The 19917-nt window shown below is 37.0% G+C and overlaps 1 protein-coding gene across 1 annotated transcript in view; it reads right to left on the bottom strand.

The window, feature by feature from the left end:
• The window catches only part of ROR2 (receptor tyrosine kinase like orphan receptor 2), a 301924-nt gene that overhangs the window by 20700 nt on the left and 261307 nt on the right, over nucleotides 1–19917 (bottom strand). The window contains exon 5 of the mRNA XM_043978627.1: nucleotides 4331–4458. Within this exon, the coding sequence (XP_043834562.1) occupies nucleotides 4331–4458 (128 nt within the window). The remainder of the gene's footprint in view (nucleotides 1–4330; nucleotides 4459–19917) is intronic.

Here is a 19917-nt window from a genome sequence, read left to right as displayed (position 1 = left end):
GAAATAAGCATAACCAGGAGAACAAGCTATACAAGGGCAAGAACAAAGAAAAACAACTTTGTAAGATTTAAGCACTTTGATAATTTTACCTACTGTCTCCAGAGGACCTAAGATGAATCATGTTATCTACCCCTTGGCCAGAGAGAGGTTGTACCCAACAAGCAGAAAGAGACGTATGTCTGTGGACATGGTTACTTTGTAGATTTGTTTTGCTTGACTTTTTTTGTTAGAAGCTCTGCCCCCCTTCACTTTTTTAATTAAGGGAAGAGCAGTGACAGGGGTGGGTGGGTTAGCAATACTGATTTCAGAAAATAAAGTGGAACAATAAATTTTTTTTTAATTCACAGAAGAGAAGAATAATGGTAGGCAATTGTATGTGTATGACAAAAGAAGCCTCACTCTGGAAAGGTATCCTGGATTGGGAGCATGTATAGGTGCTCTGCCAACTAGTTCCATTCAGCTGATAACTTGAAGAGTTGTACTGCTGGCTGGTCGCACAGCCAGAATTAAGATGCATTCAAAAGGTTCCCAGGTAAAGGAGTTCCAGGATCTTGGTTTGGCTTTTTTCCTGACTGGACGAGTTTTGGTAAGATAGAAATAGTGTGTGGGCCCTCTCAATCTAAGAACAATATGTGGTACTTGAATATAGGCCCCTGTTCTTTGTCTCTTTGCATTTGGTTTGTCATGATTTTAGTTGGAAAAGTATTAGATTCAGCTACGGTCAACAATAGGTTGGTTTCAACAGGTTAGAACTGCTAGCCACTTAAAGTCTAGGAGCCAGGGTATCTGCCAAATTTTGCAGCCAGCCAGTCTAGCAATGAGGTTCTGTAGAATGACCTTGTGAATTGAGATTAATATCAGAGCCCCTTGGGATACAGCCAAGATCTAGCTGGAATGAAGACTTATCCAGGGAGCCTTGACAATTTGGCAATGAACCTGATGGGATGAATGCTAACAAAGAAACTGCCTTAAATTTTGAACCCACTCTCCACAGGAACTGAGATAGGATAGGCAAAGGGTTTCCCTAGGTGGAGAAATATTTGTACTTCTGTTTTCTATAATATCTTTAAATAACCTTTTGTAAAAGCTAATTAATTTAATTGGTTAAATGGTACTGAAGATCTAATCACTGGTAACTAACAGTGAGGAGGACACACCAGAATGGGGGCTTAAGCCAATGACATTAGAGAAAGCTACTACTGTGCTCCCCAGGTATACTCATAGAATCTTGAGGGAGATATGCAGCTGACCTCATTCTTGAAAAATGAGTTCAGAGTATAGAAGAAAGTACAAATAGGACAATTTTGAATTATTGTTGTGGCATAATTATATATTTTTCTCATTTCTATTTTATTTTTTCAATTGAGTATTTTCTCTTCCTTCTACCTCCCACTAAAAAAAAAAGAGAGAGAGAGAAAAAAAAACAAGGACAAAGCCCTGACAATCATGCAAAGTCAAGCAAAAGATATTGATCATTTACAAAAATGTATGTCTCATTTTGCACCTTAAATCCATTTGTCAGGAAGTGGGTCACATTCTTCAACATTAGTACAAAGAAATCTTGGTGCATCAAAAAGTTGATTCTTAAATCTTTCAAACTTGTATTTTATTGATTTTTGCTATTATTACTTAAATTATTATTTTGGTTCTCTTCACTTCAGTTCACATAAATTTCAAGGTTTTGTGAAAATGTTCATTTCATAATTTTTTTACTGCCTAACATAATATTCTATTACATTCATGAACTATAACTTATTCAGCCTTACCCCAATTGATGGGCACTCTCTTTGTTTCCTGTTCTTTGCTACTACCAAAAGAGCTGCTATAAACATTTATGTATATAGGGATACTTTTCTTTTAAAAATTTCTTTATGGTACAATCCTGGTAGTGAAATAAATTATTTTAAGGGTATGCACAATTTAGTGACTTCTGGGGTATATGGTTGGACCAATCCTACCAACAATATGTCTGTTTCCCTGACTCCCTCCAAGATTTTTCATTTTCCTTTTTAAAATTAACTTTGGTATTCTGATAGATATGAGATGGAATCTTGGCACTGTTTAATATTTCTCTAATTATTAGTGATTTTGAGCCTTTTTCATATGGCTATTAATAGATTTCTTCCTTAGAAACAAATTTTATATCCTTTGTCCTTTGACCATTTATGAACTGGAGGATGGCTCTTTTTTTTTTCCAGGGCAATGGGGGTTAAGTGACTTGCCTAGGGTCACACAGCTAGTAAGTGTCAAGTGTCTGAGGCTGGATTTGAATTCAGGTACTCCTGAATCCAGGGTCAGGACTTTAACCACTGCACCACCTAGCTCCCCGGCTCTTATTCTTAAAATTTGAGTCAACTCCTTTTATAACCTGGACATGAGATCTTTATCAGAGAAACCTGCTGTAAATATGTTTTCACTAATTAACTATTTCCCTCCTAATTTTAAATGGATGTTTTGTACAAAAACTTTCAAATTTTATATAATTAATATATATTCTGTGATCCTCCATTTCTTTCTTTCTTTCTTTTTTTTTTGGTCATGAATTCTTTCCCACTCATATCTGAAAGACTAATTTTAAACTTTAAGTGCTTATCATATCCTAGGCACTGTGCTAAACACTTGGGATACAAAGAAAAACCGAAACTAGTCTTTGTTCTTAAGGAGCTTCTAGCTGAGGAGATGTCATTTACATAAATAGGTATATACAAGATACTTTTGAAACTGATGGAAGGTAACCTTAGAGGGGAAGGCTCTAGCAGCTATGGAGACTAGAAAAGGTTTTCTCTTGTACAATGTGGCATTTTATCTAGGTTTTGAAAGAATCCAGGGGTTCTAAGAGGTGGAGGTGAGGAGGAAACAAATTCTAGGTATGAGGGATAGCCAATGCAAATGCATGGGAATGAGAGATGAATGATCACTTATGAAGAACTACAAATAGGTTAACAAGGTTGGATTGTAGAATGCTTGGAGGAGAGTTGTTGTTGCTATTTGTCCTCTGTTCTCAAAGAGGACCATGATGGTGAATTAGATTTAAGTGAGGGAGGGCTGTGTAAAGTCACCAACCTCACTTTCTCTTTCAGAGCCATTTGGGCCCAGTGGCAAGATACATATCAAGATGACTGGAGATGGCCCTCTATGTTTCAGGCAATTGGGATTAAGTGACTTGCCCAAGGGCACAAAGTTAGTAAGTGTCTGAGGTGAGATTTGAACTCAGGTCCATCTGACTCCAGGGCCAGTGCTTTATCCATGGCACCAACTAGCTGCCCCTTAGAGGAGAGTAAAGTATAAGCATAATTGAAAAGTAGGAAGGGACTAGTTTTAAATGCTAAAATGATTATATTTTATACTGGAGGTAATGGGGAAACACTGAGGGGAAAGGGAAAGGAAGAGAGAGCTGACACAGTTAGAATTATGCTTGAGGAAAATAATTTTCATAGCTACAGGGAGAAAAATTTGGAGAAGGGAAAGACTTGAGACAAGAACATCAGAAGGTTTTTAAAATAGTTCTAGAGAGAGATAATGACTGTGTGAACCAGGGTGTCTGTACATGAAGTGTCTGTGTGTGGTGTATGAAATGATGTTAAGATAGAAATGACAAAATTTAATGGAGTGAGTGAGATTGAAGAGCTAAGCATGGTGCCTTTAACAGCAATAGAGAAGTTCAGAAAAGGGGGTGTATAATAAAGTATTATGAATTCTGTTTTGGACAAGTTTAGTTGAAGAAGCCTACCAGACTTCCAATATAGAACTTATTGGTCTAATGAAGAAGCTTGAAATACCAAGAAGTAAGCCTATTTATCTTTTGCCCAAATAGCTAAGATAGTACAATAGTGAGTATATGCAGAAGAAAGGAAAATTCAATCTAATTAAATGTCAACTGTGTTACTGATGAAGTAAATATGATTCTGCACTTGGAGGAGAAAAGGTAAAGCAACCTCTCTCTAACAACACTGTATAGATGACGTACTATATGAAGATCAAAAATAGAAAGTAGTGCTGACTAGAAAGCAGCTCAGGCTAAATTAGGTAGGTAAAATTAAAATCTATGTAGTTTCCAAGCTTCTGATATTAGGATTTAGGGTCATGAATTTCACCAATTATATTTACACACTCACACTGCTCACCTTCTGAACACACACACTGAGAACAGAGATCTCAATTTTCAATTGTAAAAGAAAAAGGGAGGATTCTTTTGCCACATCATTAGGTTAAGAATAGAAAGGCTGCAAATTGATAAGTATAAAGGATAATAAAATTAGCAATGTTTTCACTTACATGCTTGAGTTGAACAAGTTATGATTGTCCTATTTCAAATGTACATAATTCTTACCTGTAATTCGATTTTCAATTTCCCCTTGCATCTGGAGGGAGTCTACAAAAATAGTCCTGTTTCCAATGAATCGTGCACATGCAATCCCCCTGTAGGGCTGACAAAAGCCATCTTCATGATAATCATCCCTGTGAAAGACACAAATGGAAATTTAAAAATAAGTTGATATTCAGATTTGTAAATAATTCAGTTTCTTTAAAGGAGCTTCAGAGGGAAAATGCAAAATATAAAAAGCATAGATAGGAAAAAATAATTCCCACCATGCTACTTTTCCCCCCTCACATGAGTACAACAAGGTTCTTATGAGAAAATGAACATAATTCTAAAATCCCATTAATGATTAGGGATAATTTTTTGTAGTTATTATTAATCTAAAACTTTAACTTATATATTACCATCTTTGTATAATTGTGACAACGACAAAAACAATCAACTAACATTTATTGAATACTTATTAGGTGTAAAACAGTCTGCCAGCACTGTGGGTGAAACAAAAAAAGGATAAAATATGGTTTTCCCCAACAAAAAGTTCATTCAGTTTTAAGCTCCTTAAAATCGCTCATTTGGTATTTAACATGAAATAAGAACTATAGGAGTTAAAAAGAACACAAGTAATAAAAGCTCTTGGAATCCTCTCAAGCATCTTAATTTCTACAGTAAACTTCACTTACTCAAATTTATTTAAGGTGGAGAGGAATGGTCATTTATATGAAGTAAGATTAAAAAAGAAAAACAATCACTGGTTAATTCCTACCCCTGAGAACCCATTTGGAAACTGTCAAATTCCATTATGATAAACTTGTTAAATCTGTTCTTTAGGTAAATCCTTTAAAGTATGAACTGCCTGAAAGAGTTTGTTCTTATTGTTTTCAGTGCCACTCAGAGATTCCACAAAGGGCAAACCATGCAGGCATATTAGGGTTCCTTTTTGATGAGGAATAAAGGAGGGGTAGAATCAAAAGTTCCTAAGAAGGTAGACCCTCAAAGTGCTTCATATTATAGTTTCATGCTTATAATTATTTTATTTTCCAGTGGATCTTGAGTCCTTCACTCAAACCTTGGAGGAAGCTTTTGAACAGAGAATATTTTTCATTTGGATGATGTCAATAGGAAATACATATCCCATAAATTCAAATGAATGACTTATTTCACCTCTTTCACAAAAGCAAAATTCAAAGACTGATTTTATTAGAAACAAAGCCATAGAGGAAGCTAGGTGGCACAGTGGATAAAGCACTGGCCCTGGATTCAGGAGGACCTGAGTTCAAATTCAGCCTCATACATTTAACACTTACTAGCTGTGTGACCCTGTGCAAGTAACTTAACACTCATTGCTCCGCAAAACAAAACAAAAAAAGAAAGTCATTGATTTGATTTCCATGTAAGCCTTTCTCCATAGCATGCTCTACCCTATCTCTTCCTCTTTCTACCCTTTTCTAAAGTTGAGACTCTTTTCAGTATAAAGAAACTAGAGATTAAATAATATAAATAACAATGTTTGGTGCCAACTATATTTGAATGACCTAGCACTCAAGTCCAATAGTTATTATTTATTTCAAAAACTTCTTAAATATAGTTTAAATATATATGTACATATAGCCACAGATTTTTTTCTCCCCTTTGTAGCTTGTTAGTAGTAAACTACTAATTGAATTAATTCCATTGTCATTAAAAGTCCTTCATAATCTGACTCATTCCTACCTTTCTACTTTTCTTACACCTTTAACCTCTATGATACTCTGTAATCTATGGACAGTTGTTTGCAGAAGACAGTCCATTTCCCATATCTGGGTATTTTCACAGCCTGGGTATCTCTATGCCTGGAAAATTCTCCCTCTTCATTTCTCTTTCTTGACTTCCCTGGCCTACTTCAATTCCCAGCTACAAGAAGCATTTCTTGATTCCTCTTAATTCTAGTACCTTCCCTCTGTTGATTACTCTAAGTTTCTCCTGTATATAGCTTGATTGTTGTAAGAAAATAATGGGCTTTGCCAATGCCCAAAGTCCCCAGCTGGGATTGATTGGATTAAGGTTGATTATATTGACTGACTTCACCAATTAACTCACTTAAAGTTAATTCAATTCAAACCACATCTTCCTGGCCCTCAAGTCCTGTGGACCAATAGCTTTGGTTGATGGTTGGAGCTCTAGACTAGATAGGTCTTTTCTTAACTTTCTGACTCTTTATACTAATACCTTGTATAATTTAAGAAATGCTTAATGCCCAAAACTGGTGCTAAAGCTTCTAATTTATATTATAATTCCTAGCTAATTTTGCCTACACTTGGGACAGGAATAAGTCAACCACACATTTAGTTTGTTTTTTTTTTTTCTTTTTCTTTTTTTTTTTGCAGGGCAGTGAGGATTAAGTGACTTGCCCAGGGTCACAGAGCTAGTGTGAAGTGTCTGAGGCTGGATTTGAACTCAGGTCCTCCTGAATCCAAGGCCAGTGCTTTATCTACTGTGCCATCTAGCTGCCCACGCACATTTTGTTTTAAATGTCACATTGTGCACAACTGCTGCTGGCATTTGTCAGAAACATCTATACAAGAGAAAATAAATTTATCTGGGGTGTGAAATATATCTAGGTCATTAGAAAGTATTATTTACTATGTTTTCATGACATCAGGAAAAGTATTCATCTAAGAAGTAACTATCTGGCTAATGTCAATAACTCTTACTACCATCAATTTAACACTTTTATGTGACACCCCCAAAGTTACTGTTTTCAATTCAGCTGCAAAAGTGAAAATACAGATGTTCCTGGACTCTCAGAGGGATCAAACTTTCATCCCTTGTTATTCTTCTGTTTATCAGCAAAACACACCTCCAAAGGTTCAAAGAGGTGATATATGCTAACAGGGAAAAAGCAGCTTTCTTTTCAGGAAGGTCCCTTGGAAAGTCCAAGAAGGTGATGAAACCTCCATGTCCTGCTGCATATGGTTTATTCATTCTACATTCTTGAAGAATCAGACTTTTTATAAGTAGAAGGGACCTTAGAAAACTTCTAGTCCAATCTTTGCAAAGCTAAAATAGCTGTACACTGACACAGAAAAAAGAATGATTAAGACAACGGTTGGATGGGCTAGAGGTCTGAAATTCTATAAACAAAGGATTTGGAGGATCTGGTCTTGTTTACCAACTTCCCAAATCATTTAAATAGGACATACTCCTTGAAACTTGAAAGAAATAATTTACTTATGTTATTTTACAAAGTACTACTTTACATCGAGACTCATGGAATTGAAAGGTGATAGATCACAGAATGACAATCTCAGCACTAGGAAAAGCCTTTAAGTCCATCAATCCATTCTGAAATAAGGTTCTGTTATACAAAACATTCAACAAATAGTCATCTAACCTTTCACTGAAGGCCTATAATGAGGGGACAAACCTTTACCACTTGTGCATTCCAACTTGGAGACCTCTTAAGAATCGCAAAATTTTTCCTTACCTCAAGTATAAATTTGCCTCTTTGTAAATTCCACATCTTGTTCTAAGGGCCAACTAGCACAAATTTAATTCCTCGTCTACATGACAAGCTTTCAAATACTTATGACCCTGTTAAGTCTTCTCTTCTCCAGGTCCAAAACCATTTCTTTCACCTTACTCTTACATAGATACTATTCTGGTTACCTTGGTTATTAAGTTCTTTTTGAGAGGGACGGTTGTATATATATATATATATATATAATATCCTGATAAAAATGGAAAGTACCAGTCCCCTAGATGGACTGACAGATGAGGGACTCAGCTGTAGGACTTTAGAGAAGGAGTATAAAATGATTTTTGAGTCTTTGGTATGGAGCTCTTGAAACCCCAGGCAACTTCCTTTTTTAGTTTTGTTTTTGTTTTTTGCAGGGCAATGAAGGTTAAGTGACTTGCCCAGGGTCACACAGCTAGTTAAGTGTCAAGTGTCTGAGGCTGGCTTTGAACTCAGGTCCTCCTGAATCCAAGGCCAGTGCTTTATCCACTGCACCATCTAGCTTACCCAGGCAACTTCCTTTTAACCTTCTTGACAGTGATTACTTGTTGCTATCCTCTGGACTTAAAAAAAAAATCATATTGAAAACTGGATATTAGAATTATTTCAGTAAAAGGACTATTTGCTTACAACTTCAATACAAAGGTGGGAAAAGATGAGAATGGGAAAATATATTTAAAAGTATTTCTCATGAGAATAAAATGAGAGAAAATCACAAATAGAAAATGGACAACAGAAATGATAGTGACATAAGTTAAGATAATTTCGGGGCAGCTAGATGGCACAGTGGATAGAGCACAGGCCCTGGAGTCAGGAGTACCTGAGTTCAAATCCGGCCTCAGACACTTGACACTTACTAGCTGTGAGACCCTGGGCAAGTCACTTAACCCCAATTGCCTCACTAGAAAAAAAAAAAAAGATAATTTCATCCATAAGTTAAACCAAGGTAAATTAATTGCTTCATAGAACCCAAAAGAACCCAGAAAGCATCATAGTCAGCAATCTGACTTAGTTGCAAAATAGAAAGAAATAGCTGCCAAAGGCAAATAAACTCATCTGTAAAATTTTATGAAGGGTGATGGATGATTAGAAATATCATCTCACAAAATCATTAAGAGAAGCAACAGAGGGTAAAATCACTCTAATGAAAATTTGGCAAGATGTCTATGCAAAGTCATCCTAAGGGATTTCAAGAATAAAAGCAAAAAGAGGGCAGCAAATAGATGAAAAATGTAAATGATCAGCAAAAGTTGTTATAACAAAATGCTTCCTCCATCAAAGGAAATAGAAAGACAACTAAGGGGGTTTGGGGGGAGGTGCAGCTAGGTGATTCTGTGGACAGAGTACCAGCCCTGAAGTGAGGAAGAGGAAGAGGAGGCTCTAAGGGAAGTGGGGGAAAGAAGGAAATGAATATTTTTTGAATTACATATTATCTCATTTGATCCTCTCAATATACCCAGGCAGTAGTTACTATTATTATCTCCACTTTAAAGTTGCCCAAACTGAGGCAGACAGAGACAAAATTACTTTCCCAGGGTCACATGACTAGTAAGTGTTTGAGGCTGGATTTGAACTCAGGTTTTCCTGACTCTAGGATCAGCATTTTATCTACTATATCTTTCAGCTAAAAGGGGAGGGACACTTCATCATAAGAAATGGGTAGAGATATCTGGGTGATATAAGATAAGGAGAGAGAGGAGAATGGCTTAAATTTTTTCAGTAAACGGACAGTTTCTACTGAAAGGGTGGTGGCAGGGTGAGTTATGGGAGGTTTAAATGGACAAGAAAAGGTCTGCAAGAGCTATTATGTTCTTGTGGTTAATTTTATATTTATATAAGTGCATTTTATGTGCATCTGTTAGGCTTGGTTCTGTACAGGTGTTATTTTTTTCTCCTCATTCAGCTTTATTTCAAGATGCCAATCAAGTCACACAGCCTTTCCTTTGATTTCTTTATGCTCATTATGTCTTATTGTACATTATGAGTTCTATACTTACTGAATTTGGGTGACAATTTTGATATCACTGGAGAAAAACTCCACAAGACAATAGAGCTTTTATTTTTTTGGCTGGTCAATGAGGGTTAAGTGAGTTGCCCAGGGTCACACAGCTAGTAAGTGTCAGGTGGAGCTTTTCTTTCAATATAGTAATGTAAGGATGATGTCATCCATGTACACATCAAGTGATTAATAACATAGATATTTTGGTTTGACTCCTCTAATTTAGAAGTCATACTTAATTTTATTTAGGAGAGATGAAAACAGAATTAAGGTCAGGCAGAATCATATATCCCTTTTCATCTTTCCCAAGTAGAATTAAATATGGTAATAATGGGCTTAAACTGTCTTCCTGAAAATTTCTTCTTTTAATATAATGGAAAAGTCTCTGGCAGCACTCTTTTTGAACTTTATTGACTTCAGAAGCAGTCATTTTGGAATTCTTTAACTTCCCTGGCAAGACTCATTTTGTACTTCTTTAGCTTCTCTACCATAATTCATTCCATGTATACCCCCCCTCCATTTTCTTTTTTTTTTTCTGTTAGAATTTTATTTTCCAAATTACATGTAAAAAACAAATTTTGACATCAATTTTTAAAAACTCTGTGTTCTAACTTCTCCTCCTCCCTCCCTTCCCACTCCCCACTAATAAGAACTCAACCAATTCAATATAACATCTCCACATTAGCTAGGTTGTGAGAAAAACAGATAAAAACAAAACTTCAGATTAAGGAACTGTCAAAAATATATACTTCAATCTGTTTTCAGATACCATCACTTCTTTCAATGTAGATGGTTACAATTTTCATAAATCCTTCAGTTATATTGGATCCTGTACATTTGCTGTACATTTCACTCTGCTTCAATTCATGTAGGTCTTTTCCAGACTTTTTTGACAGCATCCTGTTCATCATAACTTTTATATAGTACCTTAAACTTGACAAAGAATTTTCTTTACATTAGCCCAGCAAAGGAGGTACCATACATTTTGCCATTATAACCAATCATCATAACTGTTTCCCTCTATCCTATTCCCTTCCATGATATTTACTCTATTTTCTATTTTCTTTTACCCTATTCCTCCTCAGAAGTGTTTTGCTCCCTCCCCTGCTCTGCCCTCCCTTCTTTCCACCATTCCCTCCTTATCCTCTTCCCCTCCTACTTTCCTGTAGTGTTAGATAGATTAATCCTCCCAATTGGGAGTATATGTTATTCACTCCTTGAGCCAACTCTAATGAGATTAAGGTCTTTGAGCTAATTCTGTGTTCTCCCTCCTCAACCCTCCCTATGAAATCAAGCAATTCAATATAAGTAATACATGTCCATAACTGCAGAACATCTTCACCTTCCTTGAAAGTGTTTTACTTTTCACCGCTCCCTCCCACAATCAGCCCTTCCTTCCTTCCCCTCTTCTCCCCAACCCCCTTATCTCTTTCTCCTCCCACTTTCCCTGAGAGCAAAATACATTACTATATCCACTTGAGTTTGTATGTTATTCCCTCTTTGAGCCAATTCTGATGATAGTAAGGTGTGCTCACTCTCCCAGTCCTTCCCCCTCCTCCATAAGCTTTTCCTTGATTCTTTTATGTGAGCTAGTTTTCCCCAGTCTACCTCTCCCTTTCCCTTTCTTCCAGTGCATTCCTTTTACCCCTTAACTTTATTTAAAAGGAGTCATCGTGGGTTACCCAGGTGGCACAGTGGACCAAACACCAGCCCTGGACCCAGGAGGCCCTGAGCACATATCTGGCCCCAGACATAAGACACCCCACCCTGCCTGCCCCACAAAAAACAAGGATAAACAAAAAATAAATGCTTTAAAGATATCAACCCTTCATAGTCAGTTCAGACCCATGTCCTCAGTCTAAATGTATCCCTTTCAGCTTCCCTAGTACTGAGAAAGTTCTTATGAGTTAGAAGTATTATCTTCCCATGTAGGAATGTAAACAGTTTAATATTTTAACATCCCTCATCATTTCTTTTTCCCATTTACCTTTTTATGCTTCTCTAGGGTCTTGTAGTTGAAAGTCAAATTTTCTATTAAGTTCAGGTCTTTTAATCAAAAATGCCTAAAAGTCCTCTTTTTCATTGAAGTCCCATTTTTTTTCCTCTGAAAGATTATACTCCTTTTTGCTGGATAGGTAATTCTTGGTTGTAGTCTCAGTTCCTATGCCCTCTGGTCCTTCAATGTAGATGCTGGTAGATCTTGTGTTATCCTCATTGTAGCTCCACAGTATTTGAATTACTTTTTTCTAGCAGCTTGCAATATTTTCTCCTTGACCTAAGAGCTCTGGAATTTGGCTACAATATTCCTAGAAGTTTTCCTTTCGGGATCTCTTTCAGGAGATGATTGGTAGATTCATTCCATTTCTATTTTACCTTCTGCTTCTAGAACATCAGGGCAATTTTCCCTGACAATCTCTTGGAAGATGCTGTCTAAATTCTTATTTTGGTCATGGTTTTCAGGTAGTCCAATGATTTTCAAATTCTCTCTCCTGGATCTATTTTCCAGGTCAGCTGTTTTTCCAAGGAGATATTTCATATTGCCCTCTATTTTTTTATTCGTTTGGATTTGCTTTACTGTGTCTTGGTTTCTCATCAAGTCACTAGCTTCCATTTATTCAATCCTAATTCTTAGGCAATTGTTTTCTTCTGAGAGCTTTTGTGTCTCCTTTCCTATTTGGCTTTTCAAGCTGTTGACTTTTTTCTCATGACTCTCCTGCATTTTTCTCATTTCTCTTTCCATTCTTTCCTCTACCTCTCTAAATCTTCCTTCTATCTACCCTACTTTCTCTTCAAAGTCCCTTTTGGGTGCTTCCATGGCCTGAGACCAATTTGTATTTCTCTTGGAAGCTTTGGATATAGGGGCCCTGAGGTTGTTATCCTCTTCTGAGGGTGCACCTCGATCTTTCTTGTTAATAAAGAAACTTTCTATAATTCCCCAGTTTCTTTGCTTGCTCATCTTGCTGTCTTTTACTTGACTTTTACCTCCCTCTTACAGTGGGGCCCCACTTCCAAGCTACACTATCCCAAGCTTCAGAGGGTCCCAGGTGTTTTGGTTTGAGGGAGGGTAGGTTTTTTTCTTGCCTAGCCTGTTCTCTGGTCTGAAGGTAACCTCAAGCCCACTTGCTAATAAACCAGGTAGTAAAACTTTGTGTGCTGTGGTTCTTAGCTCTGATGAGCCTGCACCCCTTGCCCACCTGGGCCTCCCGCTGCTCAATTGGGATAGCCAAATTTCTCCTTAAGTCCCACAAACACCCCGGTATTGCCCCCCCCCCCCCACCGCCAAGCCATTCAGCCCTCTCATCCGACCATAAAATTAGTTTCATAAGACACTGCTGCTACAGCTGATGCAAAGGCTTGGGGGTAAGTTTTTCCAGCACAGCCTGCCTGGAGACTGTGTTGGCATGGTTGGACTTTGTTTCCAGCCAAGCATGGCCCCTTCTAAGCTGTCTTTGGTTGGAAAATAATCTCAGCCCATCTTTTTGTTGGTTTTGCTGCTCAGTGGGATTGTTTTATTGCTATTTTAGCAAATTTTGTGTCAGGAGCTCTGTGTGTTTAATTGTGCCCCACCCCCCTCCATTTTCAACTTGTATGTGTATTGTCTTATCCCATTAGATTATATTCTCTTTGAGGACAAAGACTAACTTTTTCTTTTTTTCTTTTTTGCAGGGCAATGGGGGTTAAGTGACTTGCCCAGGGTCACACAGCTAGTAAAGTGTCAAATGTCTCAGGCCAGATTTGAACTCAGGTACTCCTGAATCCAGGGCCAGTGCTTTATCTACTGTGCCACCTAGCTGCCCCCTAACTTTCTTTTTCAAATTATACCCACAGAACTTAATACAGTGACAGGTACTTAACAGGTACATAGGAGGTGCTTGTCTATTGTTAAGGCTAAAATTCTAGCTAGTCTGTCTAAAATATCTAATGAGTGATCACCAATAAATTATAAGCTTTAGCAAGAGTTAGGCATTCAAGCATTTATTAAGGAGAATAAGAACTTGGTAAAGAGAGAGAGAAAGGGAGAGCGCATTTCTAGCTCCGCTCTCCGCCAGAGTCCACAGGAAAGAGCGTGAGACAGAGCGCCAGGCTCCCCCTTCCTCCTCCCACAAACAAACATCACTTCCTGATGCCAAAGAAAAGACGCGTGGTCTTGTCTTCAGAGACCTTCACCTCATGGTGGAGCTTTTCTACAGTAAGTCTCCAGCAGGTGGTGTCATTCCAATCATTACACTATTTAAGAGGTCTTTTTTTGCTTCTCCTTCCTTTTTAAGCCTATGTAAGAAAAAATGTTTATGGTAAATTGCTTATTTTGTTCCTATACTATTTTGATTTATTGTATTAATTTGACATATGAAGATTTACTTCCAATTGCTAATTAAGGAAATCTAAAATTTCTTATAGGTTTCTCATTTTTTTCCTTTTTTCCTTTCCATTGCTGCTTTTTTTTTTTTTTGCAGGCAATGGGGGTTAATTGACTTGCCCAGGGTCACACAGCTAGTAAGTGTCAAGTGTCTGAGGCCGGATTTGAACTCAGGTATTTCTGAATCCAGGGCCGGTGCTTTAACCACTGCGCCATCTAGGTGCTCCTCCATTGCTGCTTTTAACTAGGCAATATGACATTCATTCAAAAAGTGTCAGCTACATATTGATGTAATCTTCCAATGCCTTTTTACAATAGCTTTCTTAAGATACTTCTGCCACGGAGATGATGAATACTATCCTTAGAAACTTCTTACTCATGCTCCCTTTCCTCCTATGGTAATATAACAATGGGTACCACATAAACAATATATGAAAGTCTAAAGGATGTTTTCACATTTTCTGGAAGATAATTTAAGAACTGAAGTACCTGAAAGCCATAATCAACAAAAGGCCTAGAAATAACATTTTAATAAATTATAAAGGCAAACTGCTCAAATATCTTAGAGAAAGAGGTTAAAGTAAACATTAAATGAATCCACCAATCACCTTCTGAAAGAAATCTCAAAATGAAGACACCCAGAAATATTACTATCAAATTCCAGAGTTCCTAGGTCAAGGAGAAAAAACTGCAAGTACTTAGAAAAAAACTAATTCAAAACCCATGGAGTGGGGGTGGCTAGGTGGCGCAGTGGATAAAGCACTGGCCCTGGAGTCAGGAGTACCTGAGTTCAAATCCGGCCTCAGACACTTGACACTTACTAGCTGTGTGACCTTGGGCAAGTCACTTAACCCCCATTGCCCTGCAAAAAAAAAAAACAACCCAAAAACCCATGGAGCTACAATCAGGATCTTACAAGATTTAGTAGCTAACAGAGCAAAGGGCTTGAAATGATATTCTAGAAGCAAAGGAGCTAGGATTAAAACTAAGAATAACCTACCCAACAGGACTAAAAGGCAGGGGGAATGGATATTTAATGAAATAGAAGACTTTAATGAATTACTGATAAAAGGATCAGAGAAGAATAGACAATCCAACATTCAAACACAAGACTCAAACAACGTATAAATGTAAACATGAGTGAGAAATCATAAGAGGGGATAAGTTAAATTTTTTACATTACTATATGGGATACATGTAACCACTATGAATGTTATCATCATTAGAGCAGTTAGTATCTACTTAAATAGTGGGCATAGGTCTGAATCTATTAAATTGGGATGATCTCAAAAGAAGAATGGAAGGGTGAGAAAAAAGGGATAAAATGGGAGAAGGGGGAAATGAGAGGAAGATAAGGGAAATGATCACATAAAGGAGGACTTTTTTTTTTTTGAGGAGAACCTTTTACAATGGAAATGAAAATGGGAGAGTGGAAAATGTTCGAATGTCACTATCCCCTGAACTGATTCAAGCAGGGAAGAATACACATACATATAAAGGAAGAAAGGGGCTAAGAGAAACTGTTGGAGCTTATAAGAGGAAAATTAGATTAAGGGAGGCAGTGATCAGAATAAAACAAATGTTTAAGGAAAGTTTGGGGTAAAAAAGGGAAGGATAAATATAGGACAATAGGATAAAGGGAAACACACAGGTACATATCATTACTGTGAATGAGATAAACTTACCCATAAAACTGAAGAGGATAACAGAATGGATTCGAAACCAAAAAACTAAAAATATGTTGTTTGCAAGAGATGCACTTGAAACAGAAGAACATACAAAATAAGGATCTGGAGGATAATCTATTATGCTTCACCTGAAGTAGCTCCGTCAAAACAAAAATAAAAAGAGACCTAATTTAAAAAGATAATCAAAAAAACTACATTTTGCTAAAAAGTACCATAAACATAGAATCAATACCAATACAGCACCAAATCAACAGATATGCACCAAATTCTTAAAGAAAAAGTTGAATGAGTAACAGGAAGACATATGATACTAGTGGGGGACCGCATATTAACCTTGTCAGAACTAGATAAATCTAGTAAAATAAATAAGAAAGAAGTTAAGGAGATGAATGGAATTTTTAAAAAGCTAGAAATGATAGACCTCTAGAGAATACCAAGTGGGAATATAATAAGTATACATATTTCTCTCAGCTGTGCATGGCACTTTCACAACAACTATGTACTTGGGCACAAAAATCTCACAAATGAATGCAGAAAATCAGAAATATAAATATGCCATTTTTGGACTATAAAACAATAAAAATTAATTCAATAAATTGTCTTGGAAGCAGAGATTAAAATTAATTAGAAACTAAATGACCTAAACACAAAGAATAAGTTGTTCAAAGAACAAATTACAGAAAAAATTAATTTCAGTAAAGATAATGACATAAAAGAGACAAAATACCAAAATTTGTGTGATAGAATATGGAAAGGAACATTTGTACCTCTAAATCATCATTAAGAGAGAAAGACCACAGCAACAAATTGGGCATATAATTTTTTTTAAAAAACCTAGGAAAATAACAAATTAAACATCACCAAACATACAGAAATAGATATGAAAAATAAAGGAGAGATAATAATAAGTAGAACTAAGAGCTGGCTTTGTGGGGGAAAAACTAATAAAAGAGTTAAAATCTTAACTAATTAGATTTTTTAAAAAGAATACAACCAAATTACCAGTCTCAGAAATGAAAAGGGGAAATGTAGAACTAATAAAGCACTTATTAGAGCTATTTTACCCAGCTATATGCCAATTTAATAAATTATATATATATAACCCAATTGCCTTCAAAAACAAAATAAAGAAAAAAAAAGATAGCGAAGAAGCCATAAATGAGCTCCCATAAAAAATCCCCAGAACCATCATGCTTTAAAGAACAATTAATTCCTAATAGATAAAGAAGATGTCTTACCAAATTACTTCTATGACACAAATATGGTTTTGAAATCTAAACCAGGGAGAGCTAAAAAAAGAAAGAAAACTACAGACCAATTTTCCTAATGACTATTTATTTGTTTGTTTTTATTTATTTATTTAGAGTTTTGAGTTCCAAATTCTGTTCCTCTCTCATTCCCTCCCTCACTACCCTCCCCCCTCCCTGAGGCAGTGAGCAATCAGATATAGGTTATACATGTGCAATTATGTAAAACATTATCATATTAGTCATTTTATATAAAAAGATTCCAGTAAAAAAGAAAATGCAAAGTAGCATGCTTCAGTCTTTCTCTGGAGTTGGATAATATGCTTTATCATTACTCCTTTGGGATTGTCTTGGATCATTGTATTGCTGAGAGTAGTTAAGTTATTCACAATAGCTCATAGAACACTTATGCTGTCATTTTGCACAATGTTCTCCTGGTTCTGGTCACTTCACTATACATCAGTACTTTTTCTTTAAGAATTTGGTGCATATCTGTTGATTTGGTGCTATATTGGTATCGATTCACTATTTATGGTACCTTTTAGCAAAATGTAGTTTCTTTGATTATCTCTTTTAAGTCTTTCCAGGTTTTTGTGAAATCATCCTGTGTCATTTCCCACAGCACAACAATATTCCACCACAATCACACACCACAGTGTGTTCTATCATTCCCCAACTGATGGGCATTCTTGCAATCTTCAATTGTTAGCCACCAAAAAGAGTTGCCATAAATATTTCTTTGTACAATTTTTTTCCTTTTCTTTTTCACAGTTACTATTGTTAACTCTTTCCCTACATCCTATTCCCTTCCCCATGATATTTACCCTATTATCTATCTTCTTTCACACTATCCCTGTTCAAAAGGATTTGCTTCTGACACTCCCCTCCCCAAATCTGCCCTCCCTCCTTATCCCCTTCCCCTTCTACTTTCCTGCAGGGTTAGATAGATTATTCCACCCAATTGAGTGTATATGTTAATCCCTCCTTGAGCCAACTCTGATGAGATTAAGGTCTCTGAGCCAATTCTGATGAGTGTGAGGTTCATTCACTGACCCACTCCTCCCCCATCTCTCCCTCCACTCCATGAGTCCTTTCCTGTTTCTTTCATGTGGTATTTCACCCCATTCTACTTCTCTCCTTCCACTACCCCCAGTCCAATCCTCTCACCCCTCAATTTACCTTAAAGATGTCATCATGGGGCAGCTAGGTGACACAATGAACAAAGCACCCACCCTGGACCCAGGAGGACCTGAGCCCAAATCCAGCCCAAGTCACAAGACCCTCACCCACTGCTTGACCCCGGGCATGTAACCCAACTCCCAACCAACATCCAACCACCCCACAAAAAATATATAAACAAAAAATAAGTGCTTTATAGATAGCATCCTTTTATAATCAATTCCCACCTGTGCCCTCTGTCTAAATTTAGTTCTATCATCTGCCCTAATACTGAGAGATTTCTTATCAGTTAGACATATCATGTAAGCAGTTTAACTTTTTAACGTCCCTCTTAATTTCTTGTTCCTGTTTACCTTTTTATTTTTCTCTAGGGTCTTGTATTTGAATGTCAAATTTTCCATTCAGTTCAGTTCTTTTCATCATGAATACCTGAAAGTCCTCTTTTTCATTAAAGTCCTATTTTTCCCCCTGAAAGATTATAATTAGTTTTGCTGGCTAGGTGATTGTTGGTTGTAATCCCAATTCCTTTGCCCTCTGGAATATCATATTCCATGCCCTCTGATCCTTTAATGTAGAAGCTGCTAGATCTTGCACTATCCTGACTGTGGCTCTAAAGTACTTGAATTGTTTCTGGCTGTTTGCAACATTTTCTTCTTGACCTGGGAACTCTGAAATTTGGCTATTATATTCCTGGGAGTTTTCATTTTGGGATCTCTTTCAAGAGGTGATCGGTGGATTCTTTCAATTGCTATTTTGCCCTCTGCTTCTAGATTATCAGGGCTATTTTCCCTGACAATTTCCTGGAAGATGATGTCTAAGTTCTTTCCTTGATCATGGTTTTCAGGCAGTCTAATAATTTTCAAATTATTTCTCCTGGATCTATTTTCCAGGTCAGCTGTTTTTCCAAGGAGATATTTCACATTGCCTTCTCTCTCTCTCTCTTTTTTTTATTCATTTGGATTTGCTTTATTGTGTCTTGATTTCTTAGAAAGTAATTTGCTTCTATTTGCTCAATCCTAGTTTTTAAACAGTGATTTTCTTCAGGGAGCTTTTGTACCTCCTTTTCCATTTGTCCAATATGGCTTTTCAAGCTGTTGACTTTTTTCTCATGACCCTCCTTTACCACTCTCATTTCTCTTTCCATTTTTTCCTCTACCTCTCTTACTTTATCTTCAAAGTCCTTTTTGAGTGCTTCTATAGCCTGGGACCAATTCATATTTTTCTTGGAAGCTTTGGATGTAGGAGCCCTGATGTTGCTATCCTCTTCTGAGGGTGTACCTTGATCTTCCTTGTCACTAAAGAAACTTTCTATGGTCCTCATAGGTCTGCTAATCTTGAAAGTTTTTTACTTGACTTTTAACTCCTTCTTAAAGTGGGGCACTGCTTCCAGGATGTACTGTCCCAAGCTTCATGGCATCTAAGGTGGTATGATTTAAGGAGGGGCAGGTTCTTCACTTGCCTGGCGTGTTCTCTGGTCCATAGGTAACCCCAGGCCAACTTGCTAATTAACCAGGCAGCCAAACTTTGTGTACTCTAGTTGTTATCTCCAACAAGCCTGCTCCCCTCCCCCACCTGGGCCACCACCACTCAACCACTCCTGGTTCCCAGAAGTGGTGAAACACGCAAGTTCTGC

Source organism: Dromiciops gliroides, chromosome 1 (assembly GCF_019393635.1).
Source record: "Dromiciops gliroides isolate mDroGli1 chromosome 1, mDroGli1.pri, whole genome shotgun sequence".
Taxonomy (NCBI): Eukaryota; Metazoa; Chordata; class Mammalia; order Microbiotheria; family Microbiotheriidae; genus Dromiciops; species Dromiciops gliroides.
Note: the sequence above shows the minus strand (reverse complement) of the source record. Positions and strands in the feature narration are given on the sequence as shown.